Source organism: Hippocampus comes, unplaced genomic scaffold, assembly GCF_001891065.2.
Source record: "Hippocampus comes isolate QL1 unplaced genomic scaffold, H_comes_QL1_v1.1 scaffold2, whole genome shotgun sequence".
NCBI classification, from domain to species: Eukaryota; Metazoa; Chordata; class Actinopteri; order Syngnathiformes; family Syngnathidae; genus Hippocampus; species Hippocampus comes.
The window spans coordinates 3,344,223-3,371,807 of record NW_017805139.1 but is presented as its reverse complement, the minus strand read 5'-3'; the positions used below and the strand labels follow the sequence as shown (position 1 = coordinate 3,371,807).

General features: G+C 45.2%; 2 protein-coding genes across 6 annotated transcripts; both read right to left on the bottom strand.

Annotated features, from left to right (window-relative positions):
* Positions 1-1,405: 1,405 nt before the first annotated feature.
* On the bottom strand, positions 1,406-7,881 carry znf319a (zinc finger protein 319a). 3 transcript variants are annotated; one of them, XM_019867405.1, is made up of 3 exons: positions 7,747-7,881; positions 5,659-5,779; positions 1,406-4,681 (listed from the first exon to the last, which is right to left on the bottom strand). In XM_019867405.1, the coding sequence occupies exon 3, from the start codon at positions 4,542-4,544 to the stop codon at positions 2,784-2,786; it is 1,761 nt and encodes a 586-aa protein (XP_019722964.1). In that variant the 5' UTR covers positions 4,545-4,681; positions 5,659-5,779; positions 7,747-7,881; the 3' UTR covers positions 1,406-2,783. The 3 variants fall into 3 exon arrangements, with proteins under 3 accessions (XP_019722964.1, XP_019722963.1, XP_019722965.1); XM_019867404.1 differs by lacking the exon at positions 7,747-7,881 and adding an exon at positions 5,899-6,006; XM_019867406.1 differs by lacking the exons at positions 5,659-5,779; positions 7,747-7,881 and adding an exon at positions 5,546-5,652.
* Positions 7,882-10,813: 2,932 nt separating this feature from the next.
* jph3a (junctophilin 3a) lies at positions 10,814-26,414 on the bottom strand. 3 transcript variants are annotated; one of them, XM_019867593.1, is made up of 7 exons: positions 25,077-26,414; positions 17,720-18,277; positions 16,235-16,457; positions 13,950-14,074; positions 11,320-12,563; positions 11,050-11,140; positions 10,814-10,965 (listed from the first exon to the last, which is right to left on the bottom strand). In XM_019867593.1, exons 1-6 carry the CDS (start codon positions 25,456-25,458, stop codon positions 11,060-11,062), a joined length of 2,613 nt encoding a protein of 870 aa, XP_019723152.1. In that variant the 5' UTR covers positions 25,459-26,414; the 3' UTR covers positions 10,814-10,965; positions 11,050-11,059. The 3 variants fall into 3 exon arrangements, with proteins under 3 accessions (XP_019723152.1, XP_019723149.1, XP_019723150.1); XM_019867590.1 differs by having other exon boundaries at positions 10,814-11,140; XM_019867591.1 differs by lacking the exon at positions 16,235-16,457 and having other exon boundaries at positions 10,814-11,140; positions 17,497-18,277.
* Between the last annotated feature and the right edge of the window lie 1,171 nt (positions 26,415-27,585).

The following is a 27,585-nucleotide window of genomic DNA, read 5'->3' as shown; positions in this document are numbered from 1 at the left end:
TTGGGCGACCTCTTCGCACAATATCCAGCTTTTGGTGGAAGGTCCGTCTTGAAAATTGAGTGGAAAGTAGTTCCGCAACCGGATCGATGTCTTCTCCTTCAGCCATTTTGGGTTAAAATTCAGTGATAGCTCTAGCAGGTGCTTGTCCAATCAGCGAACACGCACATCCAGCCTCGACGTAGGGCATTCTAGCTGGCCCTGGTAGCAGACGAGTCCGATCACAAGTCTGAGACTCGTGATCTGATTGGCTATTGCAAGCTGACTGTACCCGTTCATTTACAGCGCACAGGGCCTGCTCTGTTTAATCTGAAGGCCCTGAGCAAATTTAATTTACCTGGCAACACAAGCTAGCTGAAATATGATTGGTTAAAAACTCTACCATAATAAATAAGTTATTTATCGAGTGGCTTTCAATGTTACTCGACCAAGTGGAAATAATATGACGTAAAGAATACAGAGAATAATTTTGTCTACATATTAATGAAAATAAAATAACAAATTAAATTTGTTATTCTCAGAAAATAAATGGATTAAATGTACTTTTCTGAGAATGTTTAGGCCAGCAGAGAAGGCCTTGCTGGCCCTAAGGGTCCGCCACTGAAAAGTCATGGCACATTACTCAGCCTTTCAAGTGTTCCATTGTATGAAATGACAAAATATATATTTCAAGAAATACTGTTGTTTTTTAAAGCAATATTGTTCGTCCAATCCCCATTATTCAAGGCCATCAAATCAGCATTTAGGACCTTCTCCTGGTTCAAAGGGGATTTTCCGGTCTATACATGCAAGGCAGGGGCGGCCCAGTGAGCCAGTGGCTAGCGCATCGACCTCACAGTGCTGGGGTTGTGGGTTCGATCCCAGCTCTGTCCTTCCTGTGTTGAGTTTGCATATTCTCCCTGGGCCTGCGTGGGTTTTCTCCGGGTCCTCCGGTTTCCTCCCACATTCCAAAAACATGCATGGCAGGCTGATTGAACATGGTTGTTGGTCTCTGTGCCCTGCGATTGGCTGGCAACTGGTTCAGGGTGTCCCCTGCCTGCTGCCCGAAGACGGCTGGAATAGGCTCCAGCAGCCCCCGCGACCCTTGTGAGGATAAAGCGGATCGGAAAATAGATGGATGGATGGACATGCAAGGCATAAAATCATCAAGGTGCTCAGGGGTATACAACACCCTTGAACCACCCTTTAATATGAAATTATTTGCCTGCAAGGTGTGTGACAAGATATTTTACATACTGAAATCCGTACATGCGTATAAGCAGTAAGTTAAAATGATACACTGTAAACTTAATCTACCTCTGCGTTTAGAAACTACTGATTGTAAAAGTACATGCGACAACAGTATACACAGGTTTCTAATGATAAAAAAAATGACTATCAACATTCAAGAAATGCATACACACTTCGATATTCCTCAATGTGGTTTATTTTTCTTGTCTGTGTACAGTATGAACAGGAGTCTAAACGATATTTTTTTGGAGTTCAAGCCAAATTCAAGTGTGATCACCCTCTGCCAGTCAGTCCCTTTATCCATGACAGCGCAATTCATCAAATCATTCTGTAAATATACTGCAAAAAGTTTGACTTGGAAGAGAAATGTCACACTGTAAACTAACTCTTACACTTTCCCACTTTTATCCTCAGAACACACATATGTTGCAGCTTGAGGCTGTGTGGAGTCAAGTACTCAAGTATAGATGAGGAATCCTGGGAGGATTTCATAAGCCCCATGACTTAATTTTCATCTACCACACAGTAATGTGCTAATTTCTTACAAGTGAACAATATGATACTTTTATCAGAGTAAATGTCGTAATCCAAACGGAAACTTAAGTCCTTGCAAAATATCAGCAAGCTCCTCAATAGTAAAAATAAAAAGTAACAAAATCACTACACATTTTCAATGTTTACATGAGCGCATAACCACAATCTATAATAACAGGGTAGACTATGCAAAGAATCAGTAGTTATAAATATTACACTGTGCATTTCTATTGCACATCTCAAGTGTTCTCATGACATGATAGGTATGCGTTAGTTTCCAAATGTCATTTGTTTTCATACAAAGATGCAACGACACGTTTTATAGGACATAGGCTATACATTTTACACAAATCCACTTCTTCCCCCCCCCCACCCCACTTGTGTTTTGCTAAATAAAACAAAGCTATAATACAATTGTGATATTAAGTGTGATAAATATTCATGCACAGACGACACTATCTAAGGTCTAGTATGTGAACAACATACACCGCTGCACAGGGCAGACGCTGTGCGTGGATGGGAGGGAGTCGGCTTTTACTGGACATCAAACTCAATAAAACAAGATATGTAAATAAAAAAGGCACAATGACATATCAGGAGCAGAATACAGAATACATCATACAACACATATGACAGCTGTCTTGCGAGCCGCAACAGAGTAAACAATTAAAAAACAGATGCAATCACATCACATGCAACACCAAAAAGAAAATGTCTGTCTCTCTCTCTCTCACACACACACACACACATACACACACTACCGATCAAAGCGAGCTCTCTCCACCTTTTATACCAACCCTTTTTTTTTTTTTTTTGCTCCTTACCTTCACTCTAACTGATGAATTCCTGATTCTGAGTTTCGCCTTTTACTCAAGGAAGGATAATTGAGTCTGAACACAAGGGATGCTGTACTACAAATGAGGAATCGTCTTTAATGGGCGCGCGTTCAAAGCAACCAAGGCGAATGTGGAGGCTGTGACCAGTCGCTCCGTTTGCTGTCCAAGGCGGGAGAATCGCGGCGGTCATGGGATACAGGGCGCTTCCGGGAAACTTTCACCTTCGGCGGTGTGCTGGACCGTGTGTTCCTGCAGAGCTGCGAGGTCAACAAAACGCTCGCCGCACCACACGCATTTAAACTGCGTCTCCCGTGAGTGCACGCTCTGATGCTTGGCCAAGTGCTCGCGTTGCTTGAAGCTCTTGTCGCAGCTGGCGCACTTGAAAGGTTTCTCCCCGGTGTGGACGCGGCGGTGGCGCTGCAGCTCAGAGGAGTACCTGAAGCGTTTCTCACAGTCGGGACATTTCAGGGGTTTCTCGCGGGTCGGGTCACAGCGGTGCTGGACAAACTCTGAGGAGGACACAAAGCGCTTGTCACACAGAGAGCATTTCAGCGGCTTCTCTGTGCAGTGAGTGTTTTGGTGGCGCTGCAGAGTGGAGTTCTTTTTGTAACCTTTGCCGCACACGTCACACTTGTAGGGCTTCTCTACTTCACCTCCACATTTGTGCCTCAGCAGTTCTCCGGATTGGCTAAAAGACTTCTGGCAAGATGCACACTTAAACAAGCTTTCCATGCCGTGCACCTGCTGATGGTAGAGCAAGTGGGATGGCTGAAGAAAGCCCTTGTCACAGAGATTACACTTAAAAGGGCGCTCGGCCGGATTCTTATGAGTGCGACGGTGGCGTACGAGAGCGTACTGCTGCTTGAAGCTCATCTGGCACTCCTCGCACTGGAACGGTCGCTCCTCGGAATGAGTGCGTTCGTGCTGCCGCAGGTCCGACGGACGCTTGAAGCTCTTTCCGCATGAGCCGCATCGGAAAGGCCTTTCTCCTTCTGGCTGGCATTGATGGTGCAGGAGCTCCGATGACTCCTTAAAGTGCATTTCGCACAAGTTGCACTTGAAAAGGTGCTCGCCTGAATGGGCGTACATGTGGCGCACCAGGTGAGAACGGTGCTTGAAGCTCTTCTCGCACACAGCGCACTTATATGGCCGCTCAGAGCTGTGTGTGCGCTGGTGGTGAGCCAAATGTGAAGACTGGCTGAAGCTTTTATCGCACGTGTCACATTTGTACGGCTTCTCACCTGTGTGTACCCTTTCGTGGCGAGTCAGCTCGGACAAATGCCGGAAGGACTTATGGCACACAGAGCACTTGTACGGCCTATCTGGCGCAGAGGCCTCAAAAGTAGGTGGGGATGAGGCACTGATTGCCGCACCACCACCAGAAGTCTCTCCGGTGGAGGGCTGCTGAGGATTGGCCGCCGATGAGGTGGGAGTGACGTTTCCAGATCCGGGACGGTACGTTTTCTCACAAATGGAACACTTCATTGGGTTGTTTCCATTGCCGTGGGAGTTGTGATGCTGGGCCAAGGAAGTGAGCAACGAGAAACCCATTTTACACACGCCACAAACAAAAGGCTTCTGTTCCACCTGCACACACTGATGCTCCAACAGGTCTGTGGCTTGGCTGAAGATCTTCATGCACTGTGTACACTGGAAAGACCTGTCTTGGGTCACCATGCACTGGTGCTCGTGGGGATTGGCCAGGTGAGATATGTCGTGTCCACAGGCGCCACACTTATGCACTCTTTCAGCCGCTAGCTGCATGGAGGGCTGTTGAGCTTGCACAACATGCTGCTGGCCCAGCTGCTGCTGCTGCAGAGACGAATCTGGTTGGAGGACAACGCCATACACGGTGCAGGCCAGAGTGTCTGTTGTCTGGGGAAGTGTGTGTACTACAGAAGGTGGAGCCACCGTGTGCTGCTGCTGCTGCTGCCACGCCTCTGTCATTCTGCCTCTTTAATATTCAGTGCTCAGGAGGTGAGTTTTGAAATGACACTGAGTCGACTGATGCAGTTAATGACGCAGTAATCAGGATGGTGAGCTCTCTGTGGGTTACACACGTTCTTAGAGATAAACATGAACACCTGGAGGGACACAAAACAATCACAGAATTAGTATGTGTGATGCGGGTTGATTAACTGGCCAAAATCACGTTGCACATAGGTAGACTCATAGGCTGTGAATGCATGATCTTAGTATGTGTGATGCGGGTTGATTAACTGGCCAAATGTGAGAATGCATGATTAACAACACAATTTTGGTCTGGGAAAAGTAGAGCACCTAAACAACGTCAGGAAATGTTAGGGACTTTCCGTCCGTTAGGTTTGCTTAACACAAAATTAACTTGATTGTTGACGATATAGTCTTTGGGCAAGCACAACACAGCGATATTATAAGGATTCTTGAATGTATACATTCGCAAGAATGTCGCTAAAATGTTGCTATCAAATAATACAATTTCATACCAAGCCGGGCTCCATCTATTTCCTGAACTATACCATGCACCAAAATATACTGATGAGTTGGCCGAACATGTAACTATGTGCGCTTCGTTTCACACCGCTAAATTAACTAGCAGCTGTTGTAGCCCATGCACAACTGCTAACTATTAGGAATCGAAATCTTCACCATTTTGAAGCCACAGCCGTAGCTAGTCGCTGTGGCAGCTAACAGCTAACCCGCTCGAATGCATCCTAAACATTACTATACGCAAGTCGACATTCTTTGCTATTATGTTGCTATTGCTATCTTCAAATAACTACCGCGTTCGTTTCTTTGCCCACTAAATACGGTTTCGTAACGATTCATTGTCCTTGGCTAAAAGGCAAAAGAGCGACAGACGCGACACTGAAAAGCTATAGCCGCTTTCCCCAATAACGCGTTTCATGAAAGGCCACCATAAGATTGAATGGTCCAACGTTAGATGGGAGCCTCCACGGAGAACTGACCCCGAATCTTAAGTAGGCCTCCGCCGAGCCGCAGGAAGAAACTCGCCTCTTGCAGCCTTGTTCTCACATCTGCAAAGATCTCATTCTGCAAACACCCGTTCACCAAAACGTACCCGGGTCGCTTAGTGATGTTTCTCACTGCTGTCTTCGGACCAGAGCCGACAACATTCGGCGTAAGTGGGGGTCGGGGGACCGGCGGCAGAGGTGATGCGGTAGAAACTCGACGCCATCCTCCTGCAGACGGACGAACAGCAGAAAACATGCAGTGAGCTCAGCTCCCACCGCACTCGCTCCACCGCAGCTGCGCCACCTCTATGGACGAAAGCAATCACGGGGGGGAGATAACGACTCACAAGGTTTTGTCACAAGAACAAGCCAACAAAGACGACGAGGAACTGGAAACAGATCACAAATGTAGGTTTTACACCGTAACACTAGGGGGCAGTGTTTCAACCAATCAACTGAAACGACAATAACCGGGGTTCAGCACACGCAGTAATGAACCAGTCCCATACGTTGCCATAAACCGCACTCACCGCACATATGGATGGGAGAGGGGAAAACACTTCAAAATGTGACTTATGTAAGGGTAATTCCTGACTAATGTTGGCTGTCCCGTCCCCACGAAAAGCCTTAAAACACTGCACTTAAAACGAATAGCTTATGTTTTTTATTGTAGCTTGTTATCTTTTCCAGGAGGATTTATTTTTCAATTTGAAAGATACATATTTTCTTTTCAAATATAAATAACAGAAAATCTTATAGGAAGGTGGTTTCATGGTTAGCACATTTCCCTCACAGTTCTCAGATAGGGTGTTTTGAATCCAGGCTCTGGGCATCCTGTGTGGCATTTTCATGTTCTCGCCATACTTTCCTGGCTTAGCTCTTGTCCTGCAGTGTTTGGAGGTCTGAGTTTGAAACAAAGGCTTTTCATTTAAGAATTAAGTCATACAAGACTTAGCTTGAATGCTCATTGTTATTGACCATTATTTTTAATTCCATGGTCAGTTTAACTTGCATGATTATGCAAATTTAAAGTGAACATTTCTGGTAGGAAATTGTGTTGCGTCATTTTTTTTTTTAACCTACAGCTATTCTAGCATTGGATAAACTTTTATGCTACCAAAACGATGGGAACTGACTTTAAACAAAAAACAAAACAAAAACAAAAAAAAAAGCTAAACTACCTTATGACAGAAATTGAAAAAACAGTCTGTATGTTTTAAGCCACGCAGTTATTTGGCTCACATCACTTCACGATGAATCATTCTTGTAGTCAACAATGTCAAACAATTCTTTTAAACAAGGCAATGGTTGGTGTGAGAGTATCTTGCTTCTCCAAATCTGTTGCAGTTAGAAATGATGCTCCGTGGGTTGCAACCGCCCTTAATTTTACCCCTGTCTATTTACGTCTCTGTCTTACGTTGCATCGTCATCCCTGGAGGTTGAACTGGATAACAAACTCATGTAGACAAAACAGTAGAAAGTTTGTGTACTTGTCAAGGATCAAAGGTTGCCTACCACTGCAATACACTGTAGTTAATTTAACATTTAACCTGCTCAGAACGTCACATAATTGTGGCACACATGATTTGATGTTCAATCATTATTTCTTCACCTTTTTTGGTACAGGGCTGTTAAGGAGGTGCGAATCAAGGGCTCAACACAGTGGACAGCTATTCCAAAGTTACTCTCTCCTACAATGAATGGGATCTCTCTTTTTTTTTCGGGGCGGGGAGGGGGGTAGCATAAAATTAACAAACACAGGCACTATAGCCATGACATTTATGCAAATGGAATATTAACTTTAAACACACAACAGATCAATGTCCACACGCTTTATAAAGATGTATTTTCATGAAATTGCCTGGAGACGCAAATGGCACAAATTTGGTTGAATGGCCCATATAAGCATTATCATTGAATGAGAAATTCTTCTGTTTGGCACATTAGATTCATCTAACGGTAAACGAAACATTTAAATCGTTATTTATTGGCTTGTGCGGGCTAAAATGACAAGTACAGGCAGCCACGTCGTTGCTGGCTACGTGTGTGACTTCTCTCATCTCGAAACGACACTATTGATTTATGACCTCGTTAAATGCAACCAGCTGGGAACAAGCTTCCTTGTCACAGAATAATTTAACCTCTTGCAACTTCAATTAGAAGTTATGTCGTTTGGACGTGTCACAATCGCTAACCTGTCTGTCGCACTCTGAGCTCTCAACTCTTTGTCGATGCCATTTAGCGAGGATGCTTCTTTATATCAGCCAAGGCAGACTGGAGCATCTTTCGGCTTGCTTCTCCCCCCCAAACAAGCTGGGAAGACAAACCCAATACTCTGACCCTGCCTGCAGCAGTGCTGTGTGTAGCTGAGGAGACGTGTATGGGTGTGTGCGTCACACGAACCGCATCGCTTCTAAAAACAAATAAATAATAAGAATAAGAATAATAAGAAGAAAGGTAACATTATTAAATCTACGTTTAAGCTACAACTGTTCTATTTGACAAGACATTTGCACTTTTTGATTTTTTGTAGCTTTGTGACCGTTAAATGTTCAGAAAATAATAAAAGTGATCTTTTTCACTCGATACCGGAACAGCTCAAAACCACGTGATCAGCCCAAACTTCCGATCACGTGATCGGGCCGAGTCATCCCAAATGCATATGCAGTTATTCCCAACCTTTTCTGAGCCAAGGGAAATATTTTAAATTTGAAAATTGCACGGCACACCACCAAACAAAATTGTCACAAAAATCGGATACATGTCAATTTCATACTTTTTGCCATCCCATCGAATAGAAGATCATTTATTTGTTCTTTCTGTTACTGTAGATTCCTGGTATAGGTAGATGGACAAAGATACATTATTTGTTATTAAGAAATATATTTCTCATCAATTAAGTGAAATTTTATAAGATCCCGCGGCACACCGTGAGGGCTCTCATGGCACATTAATGTGCCCCGGCTCACTGGTCGGGAATCAATGATCTATATTACACACATTAGCATCATCTTTCTATGTAATTGAATCTCGCTTCCGTAGTTTTACGTAAATGTCATTTCCAGGCAACACAGTGTATGAGTAGTTAGTACAGTTGTCACATGGCAAGAAAGCTCTGTGTTAGTATCTGTGACACTAATTCACATAGTGTACTGTCACTTTTATATGAAGTCATACGTGAACGCAGTTATGTAACACTGTGCTTGATGTGTGGAATCCAGTGAGATTTTCATAAATCATAATACAGCACTGTGTAGATGTGTCTGCCTATGTGGTTTTATAAAATCTGTACAATATGATATGAACATCAACTGTGTTTCCGCCAAAGCAAAACAAGTTTCAAATGGCCATTGCTATTCTCTCTACAAGGGTGAAAACATTTGGAATGAAAGCAAAGTAGATAATATCTCCCTTCACAGGCTCACATGTATGTTTTTTTTTTTTTGTAAATCTTTTATCATACCAAACTGTTTAAAAAAATGGACACCATAATCAATAATCACGAGGCATACATATTTCAAACATTTTATTGTTTTTTTCCACATTAACAACTTCTTAAACCAAAGCGTAAGAAAGAGCATGCTCGGGCATGCAATGATGTCACAACATGATGATGCCACTGGGTGCGAAGTATAAAACAGAATAGTAGAGAGTTTGTATTCATACCATTCATAAACTCATGACATTTCAGTCTCCACTGAGAGTTAAAAGCTAGCGTTTATTTTACACTGCTCTCCATGTCTCATGTAGCCTTGTGTTACTAAATCAAAGAGACGAGAAGGAGAGACTTTACAAAGTGACACCAGATTGAGCAGGCTGAACAAACATGCGGAAAAATCTCATCCGGCCCAAAACGTGTCAGGAAGTGACACTGCAGAAACCCCACCTTCCCATTTTGAATGGTTCAAAGGGTGACTAAGGGACAGAGTCAAGTCAAAACAGTGCATGCCATTCCTGGTTTAAGTGGGGATTGTGTGAGTTGTGTTGAAGGTTATTAGTATCCTCATAGCCTGGCATCATGATGCAGTTTCTCGCAATTTACATTAAAATTAATTTGAGAGGGAAACGGAATTAATATGAGGCACTCTGCATTCTCTCTGGCTCGCAAAATGTGTCAAATAGGAGTAATAATGACACATACACATATCATAGTATAATTAGCGGTCGTAACATAACAGTCTGGAAGCTGTACAAAGGGACAAGGATGAATTCTTCTCACTATGTCAGCAGTTAAATGTGTCATATCTTGGGTTGCCGTGCGAATGTGTGTCAATGTACAAGGAGTGCTGACATCAAAATTTCTCTTTGCCAACAAAGTTCCTTGAGTATAAATTTGGTGTTGGTGATATACAAAAGTTCACAAATCATACAAGAATGCTTTTTTTTTTCCAGACCCAAACATTTGGTTGTGTGGAGTGTGGCGACCTCAAACAAGTGAAACAAGTAAACAAGTAGTGATAGGATGGAGTCCAAACAAATGAAGACAGAATATTGATGTTAAAGGGATTGACAATGCATTTCAACACCCCACGCGGCCTCATGCAAAAGTTTCAAGTGGGTTTGGAATAAATTTTTTATATATATATATATATGGGTTTTTGATGGTCATTTTTGTTTGAAGGCAGCATAGTTCTGTATGTAGCGCATAGTGCGAACAGGGGAATGAAATTGATAGATGGGACTGAGAGGGGAAAAGGTTGAAAGACAAAATGTTTATTTTTATGTGCAGTGCAAAAATGTAGTGTGACTTTCATGTTCTTGGTTATCATGTAAAAATGATAACCTGTTTTATTTTTTTAAGTGGTGGGAAATAGGGGTGGCCCGGTGGTCAACTGGTTAGCGCGTCGACCTCACGGTGCAGAGGTGCAGGGTTCGATTCCGGCTCCGGCCTTCCTGTGTAGACATGTTGGCCCCGTGCCTGCGTGGGTTTTCTCTGGGTACTCCGGTTTCCTCCCATATTCCAAAAACATGCACGGCAGGTGAATGGAACACTCTAATTTGTCCCGAGGTGTGAGTGTGAGCGCGGATGGTTGTTAATCTATGTGTGCCCTGCGATTGGCTGGCAACCAGTTCAGGGTGTACCCCGCCTCCTCTCCGAAGACAGCTGGGATAGGCTCCAGCATGCCCCGCAACCCTTGAGCGGATCAGAAAATTGATGGATGGATGGATGGATGGAAAATGGGCCAAATCTACCCGTGACCGTCCTTTAAACCGTATGCAATGGACACCCATGCATATGTGTCCTTAAATGCCACAATCATGTAAAGCTGTGATCTTCACTTTATTGTGAATCTTATTCAATCATATTTTAATGGTTGCAAGCTCAAAATAAGAGATTAAAAGGAATGGCGTTCATGCAGAAACTGAAATGGGCCTCTTCACTAAGATTCTGTGTCCGTCATTCAGGCTGTGGGCTACAGTGGAATAAGCAGAATGCCCATCTCAATAAGTAATAATATAATATACTGCAGTCATCGATAAGTCTTCGTAGATCATACCTGTTTTAGCTTAAATAAAGAAATGGATGAAAAGAATGGCTACTCCAATATTGAGTAAGATGACCAAAACCACCAGAATGGAGCTGGAGCCCTAGAAAATGGGAGGATGAAAAGAAAAATAATTAGTCCGGTTCTCTTTGAGGAATGCTTGTACAAAGTAATTTTCTTTGCTTCTTTAGCTTTTAATAATGTCTTCATTAAAAAGGCATAGTTTTGTCTTTCCTGTGCTGTGAAGAAATGGTTGCAAAACCAAGATAGAGCTGGACTTACTGAGTTTGATTTGAGGCTGAGAAGCTCTCCTTCCTGCTCCAGAGTGATGGGCTGAGACTGAAACGGTGGGGAGAGGGTGAGGTCCCTTTGCAGCGGCCAGTCCTCGAGCTCCGCCCCCGCACTCAAATTGTCCAGCATCTGGACAGAGTCCACAGATCCCTCTCGAACTGGTCTCAGGCCTCGGGATCGCAGCCTGTTGTTTTTGGGGGCTGGCGATTCCGGAGACAGGCCCCGAGATAGCTGCGATTCCGGACACTGAAGCCTCATGTCTACTGTGTATTCATTTATCCTTTCCTCATCCTGCTCCGTGAGGCGTGAATGGACGGGGCTCCACCGAAGGGTGCTTTCAGCAGTCCAACCCTCGGTCAGGCCATCTTGCCTTTGGTCAGTTACAGCATGCTCATTAAGCTTATGGTTGGGGGGATTGTGCTGCTTTCGGCGGTGGTTGGAGAAGACATGCTCTCGAAAGTTGTAACTGGAGGCAACGTGGTCACTGGGGTTGTGATTGGAGGCAACATAATCCTGGGAGGTGTGATTGGAGGAAGCATGCTCAGAAGTCTTGTGATTGGACATGTTATGTTCCAAGGCTTTGTGATTGGACAAAATGTGAACCTGCCTGTAGTTGGAAGAGGCATGCTCACAGGCCTTGTGATTGGTAGACGAATGATCCCAGGTTTTATGATTGGATGACGCGTGTTCCCTTGACTTGTGAGTGGAAATGGCATGCTTAGAGGACTTTTGGTTGGACACGGAATGCTCCCAATCTCTGTGGGAAGAAGTGTGCTCCCGGACCTTGAAATTGGAACTTGGTTTCTCACGGAGCTTGTGGTTGGTCAATGGTACTGGATCGTGACCATTAATCTGGCCCTCCTGTTCTTCTAGTAAAGAGGGTGTGGTCGAGCGGCTGCTACATCCTCGATCCGGGTACGTGTCATCCGCCCAGTTGTGAGCACCCACTTTCGGCAGATCCATACCCCGTGACTCCACCAGCACCTGGATCTCTGACCCGCCCTGATCGTCCACGGCGCTCTGTCTCATGAAGCAAGCATTTCTGGGACGATGTACATGATTGGGTGGACTGCCGGTTGGGCAGATGGGGACACTCAGCACAGGGCTGAGATCAGGTGTTATTACCGGCGGTGTCGTATCCGGAGTACACAGCTCTGGACTGTCTGTTCCGGTGGAGATGACTTCATGGTCTTTGTCCTTGACATTCTGGTGCTGGGGCTTCTGACATTCGAGCCCTAGGAAAACAGTTGGATAGATAATAACACTAATGAAGTGAACTGGCACAAACCCACAGTGAACACATTAGACGGCAAGTGTGTGCAAGAATATGGAGCCGTGTTAATAGCATGCTGTGTGACAAAAGAAAAGCAGCAAACAAACTGAATTCTGGACGAGCAGTCGCAGTTAACTTCAGTCTTCAAAAGTATTCTCCTTATCTTAAGTCAACAGTCTCAAACTTGGGTCTTAAACTGGACAGTGATTTTAAACTTGACTGGCAAACTGGTGCCGTTGTTAAATCCAGCTTCTTTCATCTTAGGCAGCTGGCTAAAGTAAAACCTCTCCTTTCTCATGAGCACCTTGAGACAGTAATTCATACCTTCGTCACATCCCGGCTCGATTATTGAAATGCACTTTACTTTGGAGTCAGCCAATCCTCCATTAAGCGTCTCCAGCTGGTCCAGAATGCTGCTGCTCGCCTCTTGACTGGTACTCGTAAGAGGGAGCACATAATTCCTCCTCTGTCATCCCTTCACTGGCTCCCTATACAGTTTAGAGTTCTTTTTAAGATCCTATTATTTGTTTTCAAATCTTTAAATGACCTCGCGCCACCTTACCTCTCTGAGCTCATCCGCCCCTAGACACCGCTCAGCTTCTGCGGACCAGACATTATTAGAAGTACCAAGAACTAAGCGGAGGCCCAGAGGGGATCGAGCCTTTTCCGTTGCTGTCCTTCTCTTTGGAATGACCTACCACTGAACATTCGGCAAGCCCTCTCGCTGCCCGTCTTTAAAACGCACCTCAAAACTCACTTGTATTCTTTGGAATTTTACTTAGCATGACTCAGACTTGATCTTACTTAGTTTTACTGTTTGGTTCTTTCTACCGTCTTTGTTTCTGATTTATTGCTTTATTGTTGTATATATGATAGTTGCTCCATGTACAGCACTTTGTATATAGCGATGGCTGTTTTAAAGTGCTCTTGAGTTGAGCTAAGTTGAGTATTGTATTCCACAGCAGAAAAGTTACAAAAGTATCTCGATGGCTTTCTCTCTTTCTAACAAACTTGTCGATACTGTATCCTAACTTATCACATTATTAGGTACATCAGCATGACCTTAGTGCAAGAGCTGCCCTTTAACACCATGTTTATTATTGTGCTTGTAACCTGTGGTGCTGTAGAAGTGTGTATTACCTTATTTAGGGAGAAATTGTTTACATGGAAAATGCTGCAGAAGTCAAACAAAATGGTACTATAACATGATTTGAATTAGTGGAGCCCCACAGTGCTTCTTAAAATGCAGCTACAACGATATGCCCATGTTTAAATGTAAGACACTTTGACAGATTTCATGGACATAGAACAATATTCAAGGTGATTCCATACTTGATTGACAACTCACCATTGCCGTAGATGTGAAAGGAGGGTGAGAGCTCTTTGGCAGCTATACGTGACAGTCGACATTCTTCCATGGCCTTCTGTGCAACTTTCTCAGCCGCCTCTGCCTTTCCACGAGCGTGGCTCATTCTGGTAACAACAGTAAGAAACGTTTCACTCATACAGTTCTGAGAGAAAATAGAAAGACGTTCTGTCTTTTACCAACTGAAAATGGACCGTGAAGCAGATGAAGTAGTATTTCATAAACTGATTATCCATTTACAGTGACAGTCTTTCTTCAGTGATCTATCACCATTGGCACTGTGACAATACTTCCTCTGATAGATTACATCAGATTGTATTTGTGGAATCTATTTTTTTAATCAATGAGCTTATTCACTATTTTTGGCAGGACAATAACTCCGTGGGGTTACAATACGGAAGGGTTGGATATGTACTATATTTTAGTACATGCCCAGCCCTACATCCATGGACATATCGCTATGGAAAAAATTAAGAGCCGAAATGTTTTCATCAATTTCTTCCATCCATCCATCCATCCATTTTCCACCGCTTATCTGGGGTCGAGTCGCGGGGGCAACAGCTTTAGGAGGAAATCCCAGACTTCCCTCTCCCTAGCCACTTCTTCTAGCTCTTCTCGGGGATCCCGAGACGTTCCCAGGCCAGCTGGGTGACATAGTCTCTCCAGCGTGTTCTGGGTCGTCCCCGGGGGCGTCCTGCCGGTGGTACGTGCCCGTAACACCTCACCGGGGAGGCGTTCAGGAGGCATCCTAATCAGATGCCCGAGCCACCTCATCTGGCTCCTCTCGATGTGGAGGAGAAGTGGCTCGACTCTGAGCCCCTCCCGGATGACCGAGCTTCTCACCTTATCTCTAAGGGAGAGCCCGGACACCCTGCGGAGGGAACTCATTTCGGCCGCTTGTATCCGGGATCTCGTTCTTTCGGTCACGACCCATAGCTCGTGAGCATAGTTGAGGGTTGGAACGTAGATCGACCGGTAAATTGAGAGCTTCGCCCTTTAGCTCAGCTCCTTCTTTACCATGACAGCAGACACTGCACCGATCCGCCTGTCGATCTCTCGCTCCCTCCTGCCCTCATTCATGAACAAGACCCCAAGATACTTAAACTCCTCCACTTGGGGCAAGATCTTCTCCCCGACCTGGAGAGGGTACTCCACCCTTTTCCGACTGAGGACCATTGTTTTAGATTTGGAGGTGCTGATTTTCATCCCAACTGCTTCACACTCGGCTGCGAAATGCTCCAGTGAGAGTTGGAGAGCCCTGCTTGAAGGAGCCAACAGCACCACATCATCTGCAAAAAGCAGAGATGTAATACTGAGGCCACCAAAACGGACCCCTTCAACGCTTCGGCTGCCCACCCCCCACAGAACTCCCCGAGGGACACGGTCAAACGCCTTCTCCAAGTCCACACAACACATGTAGACTGGTTGGGCGAGTTCCCATGTACCCTCGAGGACACTGCTAATGGTGTAGAGCTGGTCCACTGTTCCACGGCCGGGACGAAAACCACACTGCTCCTCCTCAATCTGAGGCTCGACTTCCCGACGGACCCTCCTCTCCAGCACCCCTGAATAGACCTTACCAGGGAGGCTGAGGAGTGTGATCCCTCTGTAGTTGGAGCACACCCTCCGGTCCACCTTTTTAAAAAGACGGACCACCATCGCGGTCTGCCAATCCAGAGGCACTCTCCCGGATGACCACGCGATGTTGCAGAGGCGTGTCAACCAGGACAGCCCCACAACATCCAGGGCCTTGAGGAAATCTCATCCACCCCTGGAGCCTTGCCACCGAGGAGCTTTTTGACCACATCGGTGACTTCAACCACAGAGATAGGAGAGCCCTCCTCAGAGTCCTCAGACTCTGCTTCCTCCAAGGAAGGCGTGGTGGTGGAGTTGAGGAGGTCTTCGAAATACCCTGCCCACCGACTCACAACATCCCGAGTCGAGGTCAGCTTGTTCATATTAATGTCTGGTGCCACTAAAAGTGTAACAAGCAACAATCTGACACAAAGCAAAACATGGACTGCCTAAAGCACCATTTCTGGCATTTATTCAAGAAATTGAGTAAGTGATTTTAGGTTCTCATCAAGACAACCTTCAGGAAATATCACTTCATTTCAACTCTTAGAAGCTGTTTTTGTTGTCATTAATATATTGGTCCAAACATACCTTGAGTTTTACCAGGTATTTAAAATGAATGGGAAACTGAAGAAACGAGGGTGATCTTTTGATTTTTGACATGGCTGTAAATACAGTAAATGTTTTATTACCTTGACATGGCAATCTCAGCTTTCTGCTTGGCAATTTCCGCAGCCTTTTCTGCAGCTTCAACAGCTCGGTCCACCTTCTCTCGGATTTTACTGGCCCTCAGCGGAATCAGGTTCTTGCGCTTGCCGCTCACCAACATGTTCTGTTTGTACTTTCCCTCCTCCTTGGTGCCATCAGGAAAGGTAGTGCATCCGTACCCATGTCTTTTGTTCCCTGCCCATTCACCTGCGTAGTGAACTCACTGGAAACGATTCCGACTTATTGCCAGCAATGCGAACCAAACTCTGACATCGGTGGTATAGTGACCGAACAGCCCGTATCAGGGGGTTCGGTACTCCATACCCACGAAGCACCCCCCACAGAACTCCCCGAGGGACACGGTCAAACGCCTTCTCCAAGTCCACACAACACATGTAGACTGGTTGGGCGAGTTCCCATGTACCCTCGAGGACACTGCTAATGGTGTAGAGCTGGTCCACTGTTCCACGGCCGGGACGAAAACCACACTGCTCCTCCTCAATCTGAGGCTCGACTTCCCGACGGACCCTCCTCTCCAGCACCCCTGAATAGACCTTACCAGGGAGGCTGAGGAGTGTGATCCCTCTGTAGTTGGAGCACACCCTCCGGTCCACCTTTTTAAAAAGACGGACCACCATCGCGGTCTGCCAATCCAGAGGCACTCTCCCGGATGACCACGCGATGTTGCAGAGGCGTGTCAACCAGGACAGCCCCACAACATCCAGAGCCTTGAGGAAATCTCATCCACCCCTGGAGCCTTGCCACCGAGGAGCTTTTTGACCACATCGGTGACTTCAACCACAGAGATAGGAGAGCCCTCCTCAGAGTCCTCAGACTCTGCTTCCTCCAAGGAAGGCGTGGTGGTGGAGTTGAGGAGGTCTTCGAAATACCCTGCCCACCGACTCACAACATCCCGAGTCGAGGTCAGCTTGTTCATATTAATGTCTGGTGCCACTAAAAGTGTAACAAGCAACAATCTGACACAAAGCAAAACATGGACTGCCTAAAGCACCATTTCTGGCATTTATTCAAGAAATTGAGTAAGTGATTTTAGGTTCTCATCAAGACAACCTTCAGGAAATATCACTTCATTTCAACTCTTAGAAGCTGTTTTTGTTGTCATTAATATATTGGTCCAAACATACCTTGAGTTTTACCAGGTATTTAAAATGAATGGGAAACTGAAGAAACGAGGGTGATCTTTTGATTTTTGACATGGCTGTAAATACAGTAAATGTTTTATTACCTTGACATGGCAATCTCAGCTTTCTGCTTGGCAATTTCCGCAGCCTTTTCTGCAGCTTCAACAGCTCGGTCCACCTTCTCTCGGATTTTACTGGCCCTCAGCGGAATCAGGTTCTTGCGCTTGCCGCTCACCAACATGTTCTGTTTGTACTTTCCCTCCTCCTTGGTGCCATCAGGAAAGGTAGTGCATCCGTACCCATGTCTTTTGTTCCCTGCCCATTCACCTGCGTAGTGAAGGCCATCCGAGCGTCGACCCACCCCCCAGCCAGCCCTGTGGTCGCTCCGCCACTCACCTGCATACATTTCTGTGACAGTTGCATCCACAGGAGTACCCTGTTCATTCTCACTGGCATTGGAGTGGATGTCGGACGCAGCCGAGCTAACCGTACTCATACCGGCCTCGCTGCAGAAGGAACTTTGCTTACTCAGCTGACTGGCAAGGGAGCTTTTGGATTCCGAGCGTCGTAGTTTCAGGCCGCTTAGGATGGATTGTCGGAAGCGACCTTTCCTCTTTCTCTGGCGCTCGGCTTCACTTGGGGCAGTTAGAGCAAACCCTCCTCGGCCCACAGGGCTGCCAGCCAGCCCAGCCGCTACCCCGTCCGTGGGCGTATTGGCCACGCCGTCCTCAAGCACAGCTGGGGGGCCGTGACTGTGCTCAGAACGGAGGGAGTTTATGGACGTTCGCAGAGGGAAAAGGATGACGGCCGCCATGCCGTATGGCACACTCTGCCGCACACCGTAGCCATGACGCATCCCAGCCAGCCACTGGCCCTGGTAGGTTCCTGGCCCAGGCAGAGACATGAATCAGAAGTCAGACAAGTATTGCTATCTTTTATGACTTCATAACTGTCATGATGCCATGGAACAGGATCACCGATTGGTCAACACTTAGTGTCAATTTGTGGAACAATTTCAGAGACATTTCATAAATTAATAACACCATCCATCGATGCAGCTCAGTGGTAAAACCATATTTGGGTACGCCGTTGGCAGACAATATCACTTACAAATGGGCTGTATAAAACATTTACATTCAAAGGCCCACTGTGAAGTAATTTCAGAAAATTCCAAATGAAATATTTTGAAGTCACCAGTAAAGTAATTAGACAAAATACATTAAGTAAAGCATGAAAAATATCCTTTTGTAAATTTGACAAAGTAATCATTTTCGTTGTGTGTGTGTGTATATATATATATATATATATATATATATATATATATATATATGTGTATATTCTTCAAGGCTTTTGTTTTTGCTTTCCCCTACACCTTTTCAGTGCTTTGGTTCTGGTTTTCCACGAGAAAAGCTGTGATAAAACATTCCACTGTTCTCAAATATGTTCATTTTTATTTTTCTACACAAAATAAAATGAACAAAATAAATAAATAAAGAATGTAATTTCCGCTCAGGGTCCTGTGCCTGAATATGACGTCGAGGCGCCAGACACCATGGAAACACAAAGTGTTTGTGGTGGCTGCTTAGTTTTAAATTAAACAAATAAAAAAATGTAATAACGTTTCAAAAGATCGTCTAGTGGCTAGCATGGAGCTAACATGGACACATACACGTAAAACTTCACTTGTGTGTATGTTATAGTGCTAGCTTCGTGTTCGCATCTTCGCACTCATTTTCCCCATTCGTGTGCATGTATAACGTCAGGTCTGGTGCTTCGGAGCACCAGATGATAGGTGACAGCCACACTGGCGTATTGTTTATCTGTTTAAATGTGTATTCAGCAGCACTCGTGAAAGCAGCAGCGGTGGGTTGTTTACATTCGTGGTTTACACTTGTATTCAAGCTGGTATGGGGCACCGTGGGCACGGTCACGTTGTCGCTATAGTCCGGGTGCTCCGAAGCTGTTGGCCTTCAAATAAGACAGACCTAACTATTTAGCACGGAGGTAGTGCTAACACATACAGCATCCATATTAAACTCGCGTGGGCCGCACTAACATTGAACTTTCATATCAAGGCGGGGGAGTTCAAACTAGCGTCCTGTAGGCCACATTTGGCCCGCGGACCGCGAGTTTGATACCAGTGCCATCAGACATGTTTGCAGCTGCAAACATGTCAGATGCCAGTCCAGAAAGTAATAGCCCCGCCATTGTTTGGCTTTGGCTTCAGGTGCTTCTACTCAACCGGCAGGTAACATGCTAAAGCCAAACCGAGGCACGGTTCTTGCTTTGTGGACCTGAATTTTACACCTCTGTCCAGATGCCGCTCCCTTGATGTTGTCTCTACTCATAGATCCTGCGTACTATTCCACATGGGTGGAGGAATTATCATTTGTCGGTTATAACTATTATTATGATGATGATGATGATGATTATGATGATGATTATAAGATAAGATAAGATATCCTTTATTTGTCCCACACTGGGGAAATTTACAGTCTACAGCAGCAAGATTGTGGGTAGAAAGAAGAAAGAAGAAAAACAAAGCGTATGCATTCACAAATCCACAAAATAAATGTTACAGTTTCAATGGACACCGTTCAATTCAGTGCAATTTAATATAGATATAGATAAGGTGGCCGTACTATTTACAATTGTTTTTCACATCACATTACATCCTTCTTGCAGCGCGGGTGTAACAGTCTCTGGCTGAAGGAGCTACCCAGTGCTGTCAGGGCTGGCTGGAGGGGGTGGGAGGGACTGTCCATCATAGCTTTTAGCTTAGCTAGCATCCTCCTGTTGCCCACCTCCTCCAGAGTGTCTAGGGAGCAGCCCAGGAGAGAACTGGCCCTCCTGACCAGTCGCTCCAGTCTCTATCTGTCCCGGGCCGAGATGCTGCCTGACCAGCAGACAATGCCATAATGGATGGCCGAAGCCACCACCGAGTTATAGAAAGAAAGTTATAGAAATTATTATTCCATCCATCCATTTTCTAATCCATTTAACCTCACGAGGGTTGCGGGGGTGCTGGAGCCTATCCCAGGTGTCTTTGGGCAGTATGTGGGGTACAGCCTGAACCGGTCACCAGCCATTCGCAGGGCACATAGAGATGAACAACCATTCACACCCTAAGGACAATTTAGAATGTTAACTCTACTATGCTATTATTGTGATAACGATGATGTTGATGATTATTGTTAATAATATTATTATTATCCACTGATGTCAACCATCAGTGAATTAGCTCAACTATAGCATGAATTCAATCAAGTTCACTCTAAAACCTCGGCTCATCTTTTGGAGCTTTGCACGCATTGCAGACTAATTTAGTTAATTGCATGACTGGTTAGCATGTCCCCCTCACAGTGCCGAGGTGCAGGGTTCGATTCCGGCTCCGGCTTTCCTGAGTGGAGTTTGCAGGTTCTCCCTGTGCCTGCGTGGGTTTTTTTCAGGGTACCCCGGTTTCCTCCCACATATCCAAAAACGTGCATGGCAGGTCAATGGAAGACTCTAAATTGTCGCTAGGTTTGAATGTGAGCGCGGATGGTTGTTTGTCTATGTGAGACCTGCGAGTGACTGGCAATCAGTTCAGGGATGCGCAAAGACAGCTGGGATCGGCTCCAGCACGCCTGCAACCCTCGTGAGGATAAATGGCTTGGATAATGGCTGAATGGATATTAATAGCATGGGACTTTCTGCTGTTAGCTGGGCCGGGCTCGCAACTAATTAATTGTTTCTACCGTCAGTGATGAATACTTTCTTTAAAAACGTTTTTTTTTTTTTTTTTATCCACGACTCTTTGATCGGCGATGCGGTGCTCGACTAGTTAGCATGTCCTTCACTGTGCAGAGGTGCAGATTTCGGTTACGGCTCCGGCCTTCCTGTGTGGAGTTTCCGTGTTCACCCCCTTGCCTACGTGGGTTTTCTCCGGGTTCTCCAGTTTCCTCTCACATTCCAAAAGGCAGGCAGGTTGATTGGGCACTCCAAATTGTCCCTAGGTGTCAGTATGAGTGCGAATGGTTGTTCGTCTATGTGTGCCCTGCGATTGGCTATCGCTTACTGTCTGAAGACAACTGGAATTGGCTCCAGTACGCCTGCGACCCTCATGAAGATAAACGGATTAGAAAATAGATGGATGGATGGACTCGGAAGGCTCTTTACCCCAAAATGTACAGTCCCCTGGATGCAGGAGCAAACATGGTCGAATGGAAAACGTGGACTGGATAATCAGTACAGTAATGTAGTTGATCAAGTGGACCGGATTGAAATTGGAGAGTGAACGATGACAAGGGCTCTCTTTACCTAACAGTATTAAGTGAATGAAATCAATTGATTTATGATCATTATACAAGTAATCAAATGCAGCCCATCTTTTACACTTTTTTTTCCTCATGCAGCTTTTAGTCAGCAGACTTGGCCCTCCTTTTTACCCTGACATAATCAGAGGCACGTACCACTGCAAGCATGGTCGCAGTGAAAACATGGACTGCTCTTTTCATCATATTTACATGCGTAAAGATGGGTAAGGTGAGTATTTATTTAATTTCATTTTCTGAATACATTGTATTGAAGATTATTCAAGGTTTCTGTGGAAAAAAATGAAAAAAATCAGTTAAGAACATTCTAGGGAGCATTCGGCCCCCTAAAAATAGGCCTAACTATGCCACTGACTCGGCTCATAATGTAGCTGCTGTGTGCCTGTTAAATTGACAAAGTACTGCAGTAAAGGGGCACTAAAAGCGAACATGTTGTATTGAATCCAGAGCGAGAGATGGAAGAAAAGGAGGGCCTGTGGTCTTGTTTTCTCAGAGGAAGGCTATTCGGTTAGATCTGTGCATAATTAGTATGTAGTGTGTAATTGGGACACAGAACGTGTCCCAATTACATTATATCTTGCATTAATTCCCAATTAGGCCACACAAACAGGAAATAATGCCGAAAAGTATATTTTAAGAATGCAATGATCATCGGAGGATATAAATTAAAAACAGCACTTCAATAATGGTTACTGTACTTTCCTCAAAAGAATTGTTGCTGTCAAACCATTTTGGAGCGCAAAAAGAAGCATGCCTTGATCCAAAGGAATTCAAGAACAAATGAGAAACAAAATGATCGAAATCTATCAATCTAAGAGTTTTTCAAAGTCATAGTCACACTCAATATTCCTAATAATAATTCCTAAGTGCTACACAAATTCGATTGGTGATGATGATGATGATTATTATTATTGTTATCATTTTCACAGGAGTGATCAGCCAACCAAAATTACTCCAAAAATCCACCAATGACGTTGCAAGGAGTCCACTCAAGAAGCGCAAATGACATCCAAAGAACCGCACTACTTTTTGGCCACAGTCAAGGTAAGTGTTCCTTAATTAACCATAAGGAAGATGAAAAAAAGCACTGCCGACAAAACACCCCAAAACACTCACCTCACATTTAGCCCCCCACAAAAAATGAAACTGATTCCTAAAGACTTTTGATGAAGCATTCTGTGAACTGAAGTGAAAAAAATTGAAATTATTAGGTGTGCATCTTATGATATTGAGCATCAAAATAACACATATGATTAAAAAACATCAAATGTAGTGACGGCAGTGTAATGGAATGGGGCTGCTATGCTCATTCATAATCTGGATGATTAATGGAACAATGAATTCTGTTGCTTAAAAAAAGGATTTAATTGGATCGGATGTCAAAATGGGTGTGATCATCTGCATTATTCAAGTGTAAAATTTGCAAATGCCATACAGTGAATTATGAAGGGGGCAATTTTTTGTCATTGCAGTTAGTGTAACATTTTTTTGCGAAGGTGTCCTTTTGAGGGGCTGCATCCAATTTATCAAGTGCACAGCGCACCCACTTAATAAATTGTGGCACTCCATGAACTAAAGCCAGTAGTTAAGGAACCATTGTAATCATTATGTCACATAATGAATACTCTGTCTGTCAAATATTTTAAGGTATTTAGAACTAATGGACACATTTTTTGGAACGACTACAAGTGGAGGGAATGCTCCATACCACGTACCACTTGTTGGATAGACAGACAGTGACTCTTGACAAAATCAGTTGTAAAGACTTGCCCCCCCCCCCACACCCCGCGCAATTAAAAAAAAAAACACCCCACAAAAACACTATTAATGTATTGCTGTCAGTTGCATTTGTTCACTAAATGAATATTGCATAGTTCAGATAAAGCTGCTTTAACGGCTTCACCCACACTTGTGGTTGTAATTGGCCATGGTGTAAAAGTAGTGAGGGCAGTTTCCAGGACAGTGTTTTGGTTTTTCAGTTATTTCAGCTACATGAGAGGAGTAAAATTATAAATAGAGTATGATGCAGGGCATTGCAGTTCAGTGCAAGCATGCAATGATTAGAATACTGTTTGATTAATGACTGTCTAAAATTGGTATTTTTCCCAGCAGTGCAAACACACATGGAAAATATATAGGAAAGTATGCAAAGACGCTACGAATGTGTAATTTCAGTCCATAAAGCTCCTTGCCAATGTATTTGTTAGTGTCTACCATCTGGGGTAATTGGCTAAATTGTCCGCAATATGACCAGGAGCTGTCTGTGGTTCTGAAAGCAAGCAAGCTTGTGCTGTGTGGGCCCAGGAGGCTTCCAATTTATGTCCGTTTTGGCTCTCCTGTGTGTTATGTGCCTGGATTTACTGGCTTGGAGAAAATGTGTCAGCTCATGCATGCTGAATTCCTCTGTCGGCGGTCCTCCACGTGAGCGGAAGACCAGGGCAGGCGTGTTATGTGACGCAGTGTTTTTTTTTTTCTGCCCCCTTGCATTCAGCGTCTAGTTTATATTTCCAGTGTTAGAGCTTTTCGTAACAGTAACTTAACAACACCTTCTTTGTAATGCACAAGGCTGTGTTCCCTCCGTCTCCATCACTTACTGAACTCCAACATTCTCCTTTGCTTGGCCTGGGCTGCATCACACATTTAGGGGCTCAAGTTATAAGTAAGCAGGGAAACGACTGATGGCAGGGTGGGCGCCAAACAGCCAATTAGACGTATGTATAAGAGCCACACTATGTTCTCTAGTGACATTCTGACCTGTTGTCTTGGCGTCACCATGGCGACTTCACAGCACAGAGGGTGTAATGCTGAGCACATATGGAGTGTGTTGACTGTCTTTTTTTTAATCAGTTTTAAAATTAATGATACAGACACAACCCCCCGGATGTCTGTTGTGAATGTGACCCGCATTATGTTTATGTTACCGCACTGGAGAAGTCGTGCACTTTACACCAGGCTCAGCAACTGGTACCATTTCCATCCACCCATTCTCGATATTGCACATGAGCTGGAGCCCAGCCCAGTCAAGTTTGGGCGAGAGTCAGCAGTTAATCATTGGGCACATCTAGACAAACAAAGGTTTGCATCCACACAATGTATAGTCTTTAAGTATTTTATCATGCATGTTTGTAGTGTACCGAAGAACACCCAAGCAAACATGGGGAGAACACACAAATACGCATGGGTAGGCCGGAGGGACAATTTAAAGCCCAAACCTAAGAACTGTGCGAACGATGTGCTCAGCGCTACACCATGCTCAACATGTTCAACTTGCCGCCTGAAAATCCATTTTTAAATCATCAATTGGTAGTTTGCGGCAGTAGAGGTTTCAGAGAGACGAAATCAGAATGACGACGAGACTGAATCAGTTTTACCTCCATCAGAATAGGTTTCAGTTCCGTATCCATCCTGGAGGCCGTTGCTCCACGTTCCCTCGTAGCGGGCGCCACTAGCTGTGCTCTCCAGCTGTCCGTAGCGACCTTTAAACCCTTGCGTCCACTCCCCTCGATAATCCCAGCGGCCCTTGCTCTCCACTCCAATTCCATGCCGCTTGCCTTGCGCCCAGGTGCCCTGATAGTTGTTCCCACTGGGCCACGTGTACACACCCAGGACCTCAAAGCCATGACTCCATGCCCCTGCGTACTCACCCTGACCCTGTGGCCCCGTACAGACCCCTCTACCGTGGGCTTTTCCCTGCTCCCACCCCCCACAGTACGACCCCCCATCATCAAAGTCAAACCTGCCTCCAGTGGACATGCATGAAACAGGTTTAGGCAAATCCTTAGAATGTCAGGAAAAAGAAACGCAAGGGCCTGGTTTACTCAGAAGCAGCTAGTCGGGAGGAGGCCTTGCTCGGATCAAGTAGTAGGGAGGCACAGGCCCCTTACCTCCTTCCCTCCAAATGTGAAATCCAGTTTCCCGTTAGGAATGACAGGAAGGCCTTACGCACATCATCTATGATGCAGAAGAAATCAAAGCTTCACTGATGGGGCTGGAATGATGAAAACGGTCGTTGTACATGCTCGTTCCCATGGGCAAGCAGGCTAACGGTGCTCCTCATCCTCATCATCCGATGCCTCCTCCACCCATGGCGCAGTTGGGGAGCTCACCGGCCCATCGCCTCAGTCGTGCGGCGAGGCGCTCCAGACAAGCGAGGGCGAGGCTTTTCCACCAGTCCCGCGGGCCTACAGACTAACGACAGCAGCAGCAGCAGCAGCAGCAATGGAGCTCGGCTCAGTTAGCCATTAGAGCATCCCACCATCCCTCCTGCACCGGCAGACATGGAGACATGAAGCTGAGATCCAACCGCGCTGGTACGTCATTCAGAAAAATTGTAAGAAAGCAGAAAGTTGAAGCGATTTCTTTCAAGCATGGACCAGAAAACAAACATTTCAGGCTACAGACCGAGTCTTTGAATCGTTACAGCAGAGAGGCCAAAGCGAAGTGGAGTGTGATTATCTCCTGTTTCCTTCCCGTCTCCACTCTGCACAGGAGGCTCTCTCCTTAGGGTGTCAAGAGATGCAGAAAAGAAATATTCCGCTCCATTGTCCTCTCCATCCCAGCGTCCCCCTTAAGCCAGAAATGTTGTTGTATCCCTCAATTCCACCAGGTCATCTGGCCCTCTCTTGATTTTTGGCCTCTCGCTATTTTCCTCCATCTAGCTCTCGTCTCTCTTGTATCTACTCATTCCAGGACTGTTCCACCCCAGCCGATACCCCTCCCCCACACGCACACATACACGCTCCTTCCCTCTGCTCTTAAAGAGATAGAGACAGAAGGATGGTGCCAATAGCAGCATGTCTGGAGCTCTTTGCTCCATCCCTTTGGGGATACAGCCTGCTTTTCCTGATTATCCAGCCTCATTTCACACTCTCCCGCTGCTCCCCTCAGACTAAAATCTGGTCGTCAGCAAAATGATTCCCAGAAAAGCGGTGGCTGGTAAGGTCATTGATCTCGGACTAGTACCTCCTCACCTAAATATTGCCAGCCTTTTTTAAACTAGAGGATGACAGTGTTATCTTCAGTGGCCTTTATAAAGGGGAAGTCAACCCTAAAATGTTTGTTATCATAATAAGTTCTATGCAGCGCCGCTAGTCTAAAAACACATTCTGATTAATATTGTGTTTGTGGAATATGAGTTGAGCAGCAAAATCCACCCGTTTTTGTCCATCTCAGCGGGTGGCCATTTTGCCACTTGTTGTCAACTCAAAATGACATCACAGGTAACATCAAAAGCAATCAATTCAATACAGAGCAAGAGGAGGACTCATTTTATTTGTATATTTTGTGTTCGGCTCCATGGCGTGGTATCTCAGGCTCGCTGCACAGCGGGAGGTCCAGGTGGAAGCCGGCGTTCCGCCGGAGAACAACTCGCAGGACGGAGGAACCGTCCACCCAAACACCAGCACAAGGCCGGCAGCCCTCCGAGGGCGTGTCGCAGCTGCCGCCTGATGACACGAGACTAGGACGACTGACTGACAGTTGTGTCACGCTAGTTGGACTTAGTCGCGCTTATTTATTGTAGCTGTAAAGAAGTCAAAGTATATTTTTAAATAAAAAAATTATGTGAATAATAAATACATAAATAAATAAAGGTAGCTAGATCATTTGTACTTGGTCATTATATAAGTGGCTTGCATGCTTAAAAAAAGTGGGTACCCTTTCTCTAGAGTGGGGGTCGGTAACCCGCGGCTCCAGAGCCGCATGCGGCTCTTTAGTGCCGCCCTAGTGGCTCCCGAAGCTTTTTCGAAAATGTTTGAAAATGGAAAAAGATGGGGGAAGGAAATCTATGTGTGTGTGTGTGTGTGTGTGTGTGTGTGTGTGTGTGTGTGTGTGTGTGTGTGTGTGTGTGTGTGTTTGTGTGAGGAAACAGCAGGGGAGCAG

What these genes read in the sequence shown, in the direction of transcription:
- jph3a (XM_019867591.1), bottom strand. Translation starts at nt 25,458, where the DNA reads ATGTCCACTGGAGGCAGGTTTGACTTTGATGATGGGGGGTCGTACTGT. An exon ending in TGAAACCTATTCTGATGGAG is followed by an intron (nt 18,278 to 25,076) that starts GTAAAACTGATT and finishes TGCCTGGGCCAG; the next exon opens with GAACCTACCAGGGCCAGTGG. An exon ending in TCAGCCTCAAATCAAACTCA is followed by an intron (nt 11,141 to 11,319) that starts GTAAGTCCAGCT and finishes CCCATTTTCTAG; the next exon opens with GGCTCCAGCTCCATTCTGGT.
- znf319a (XM_019867405.1), bottom strand. Translation starts at nt 4,544, where the DNA reads ATGACAGAGGCGTGGCAGCAGCAGCAGCAGCACACGGTGGCTCCACCT.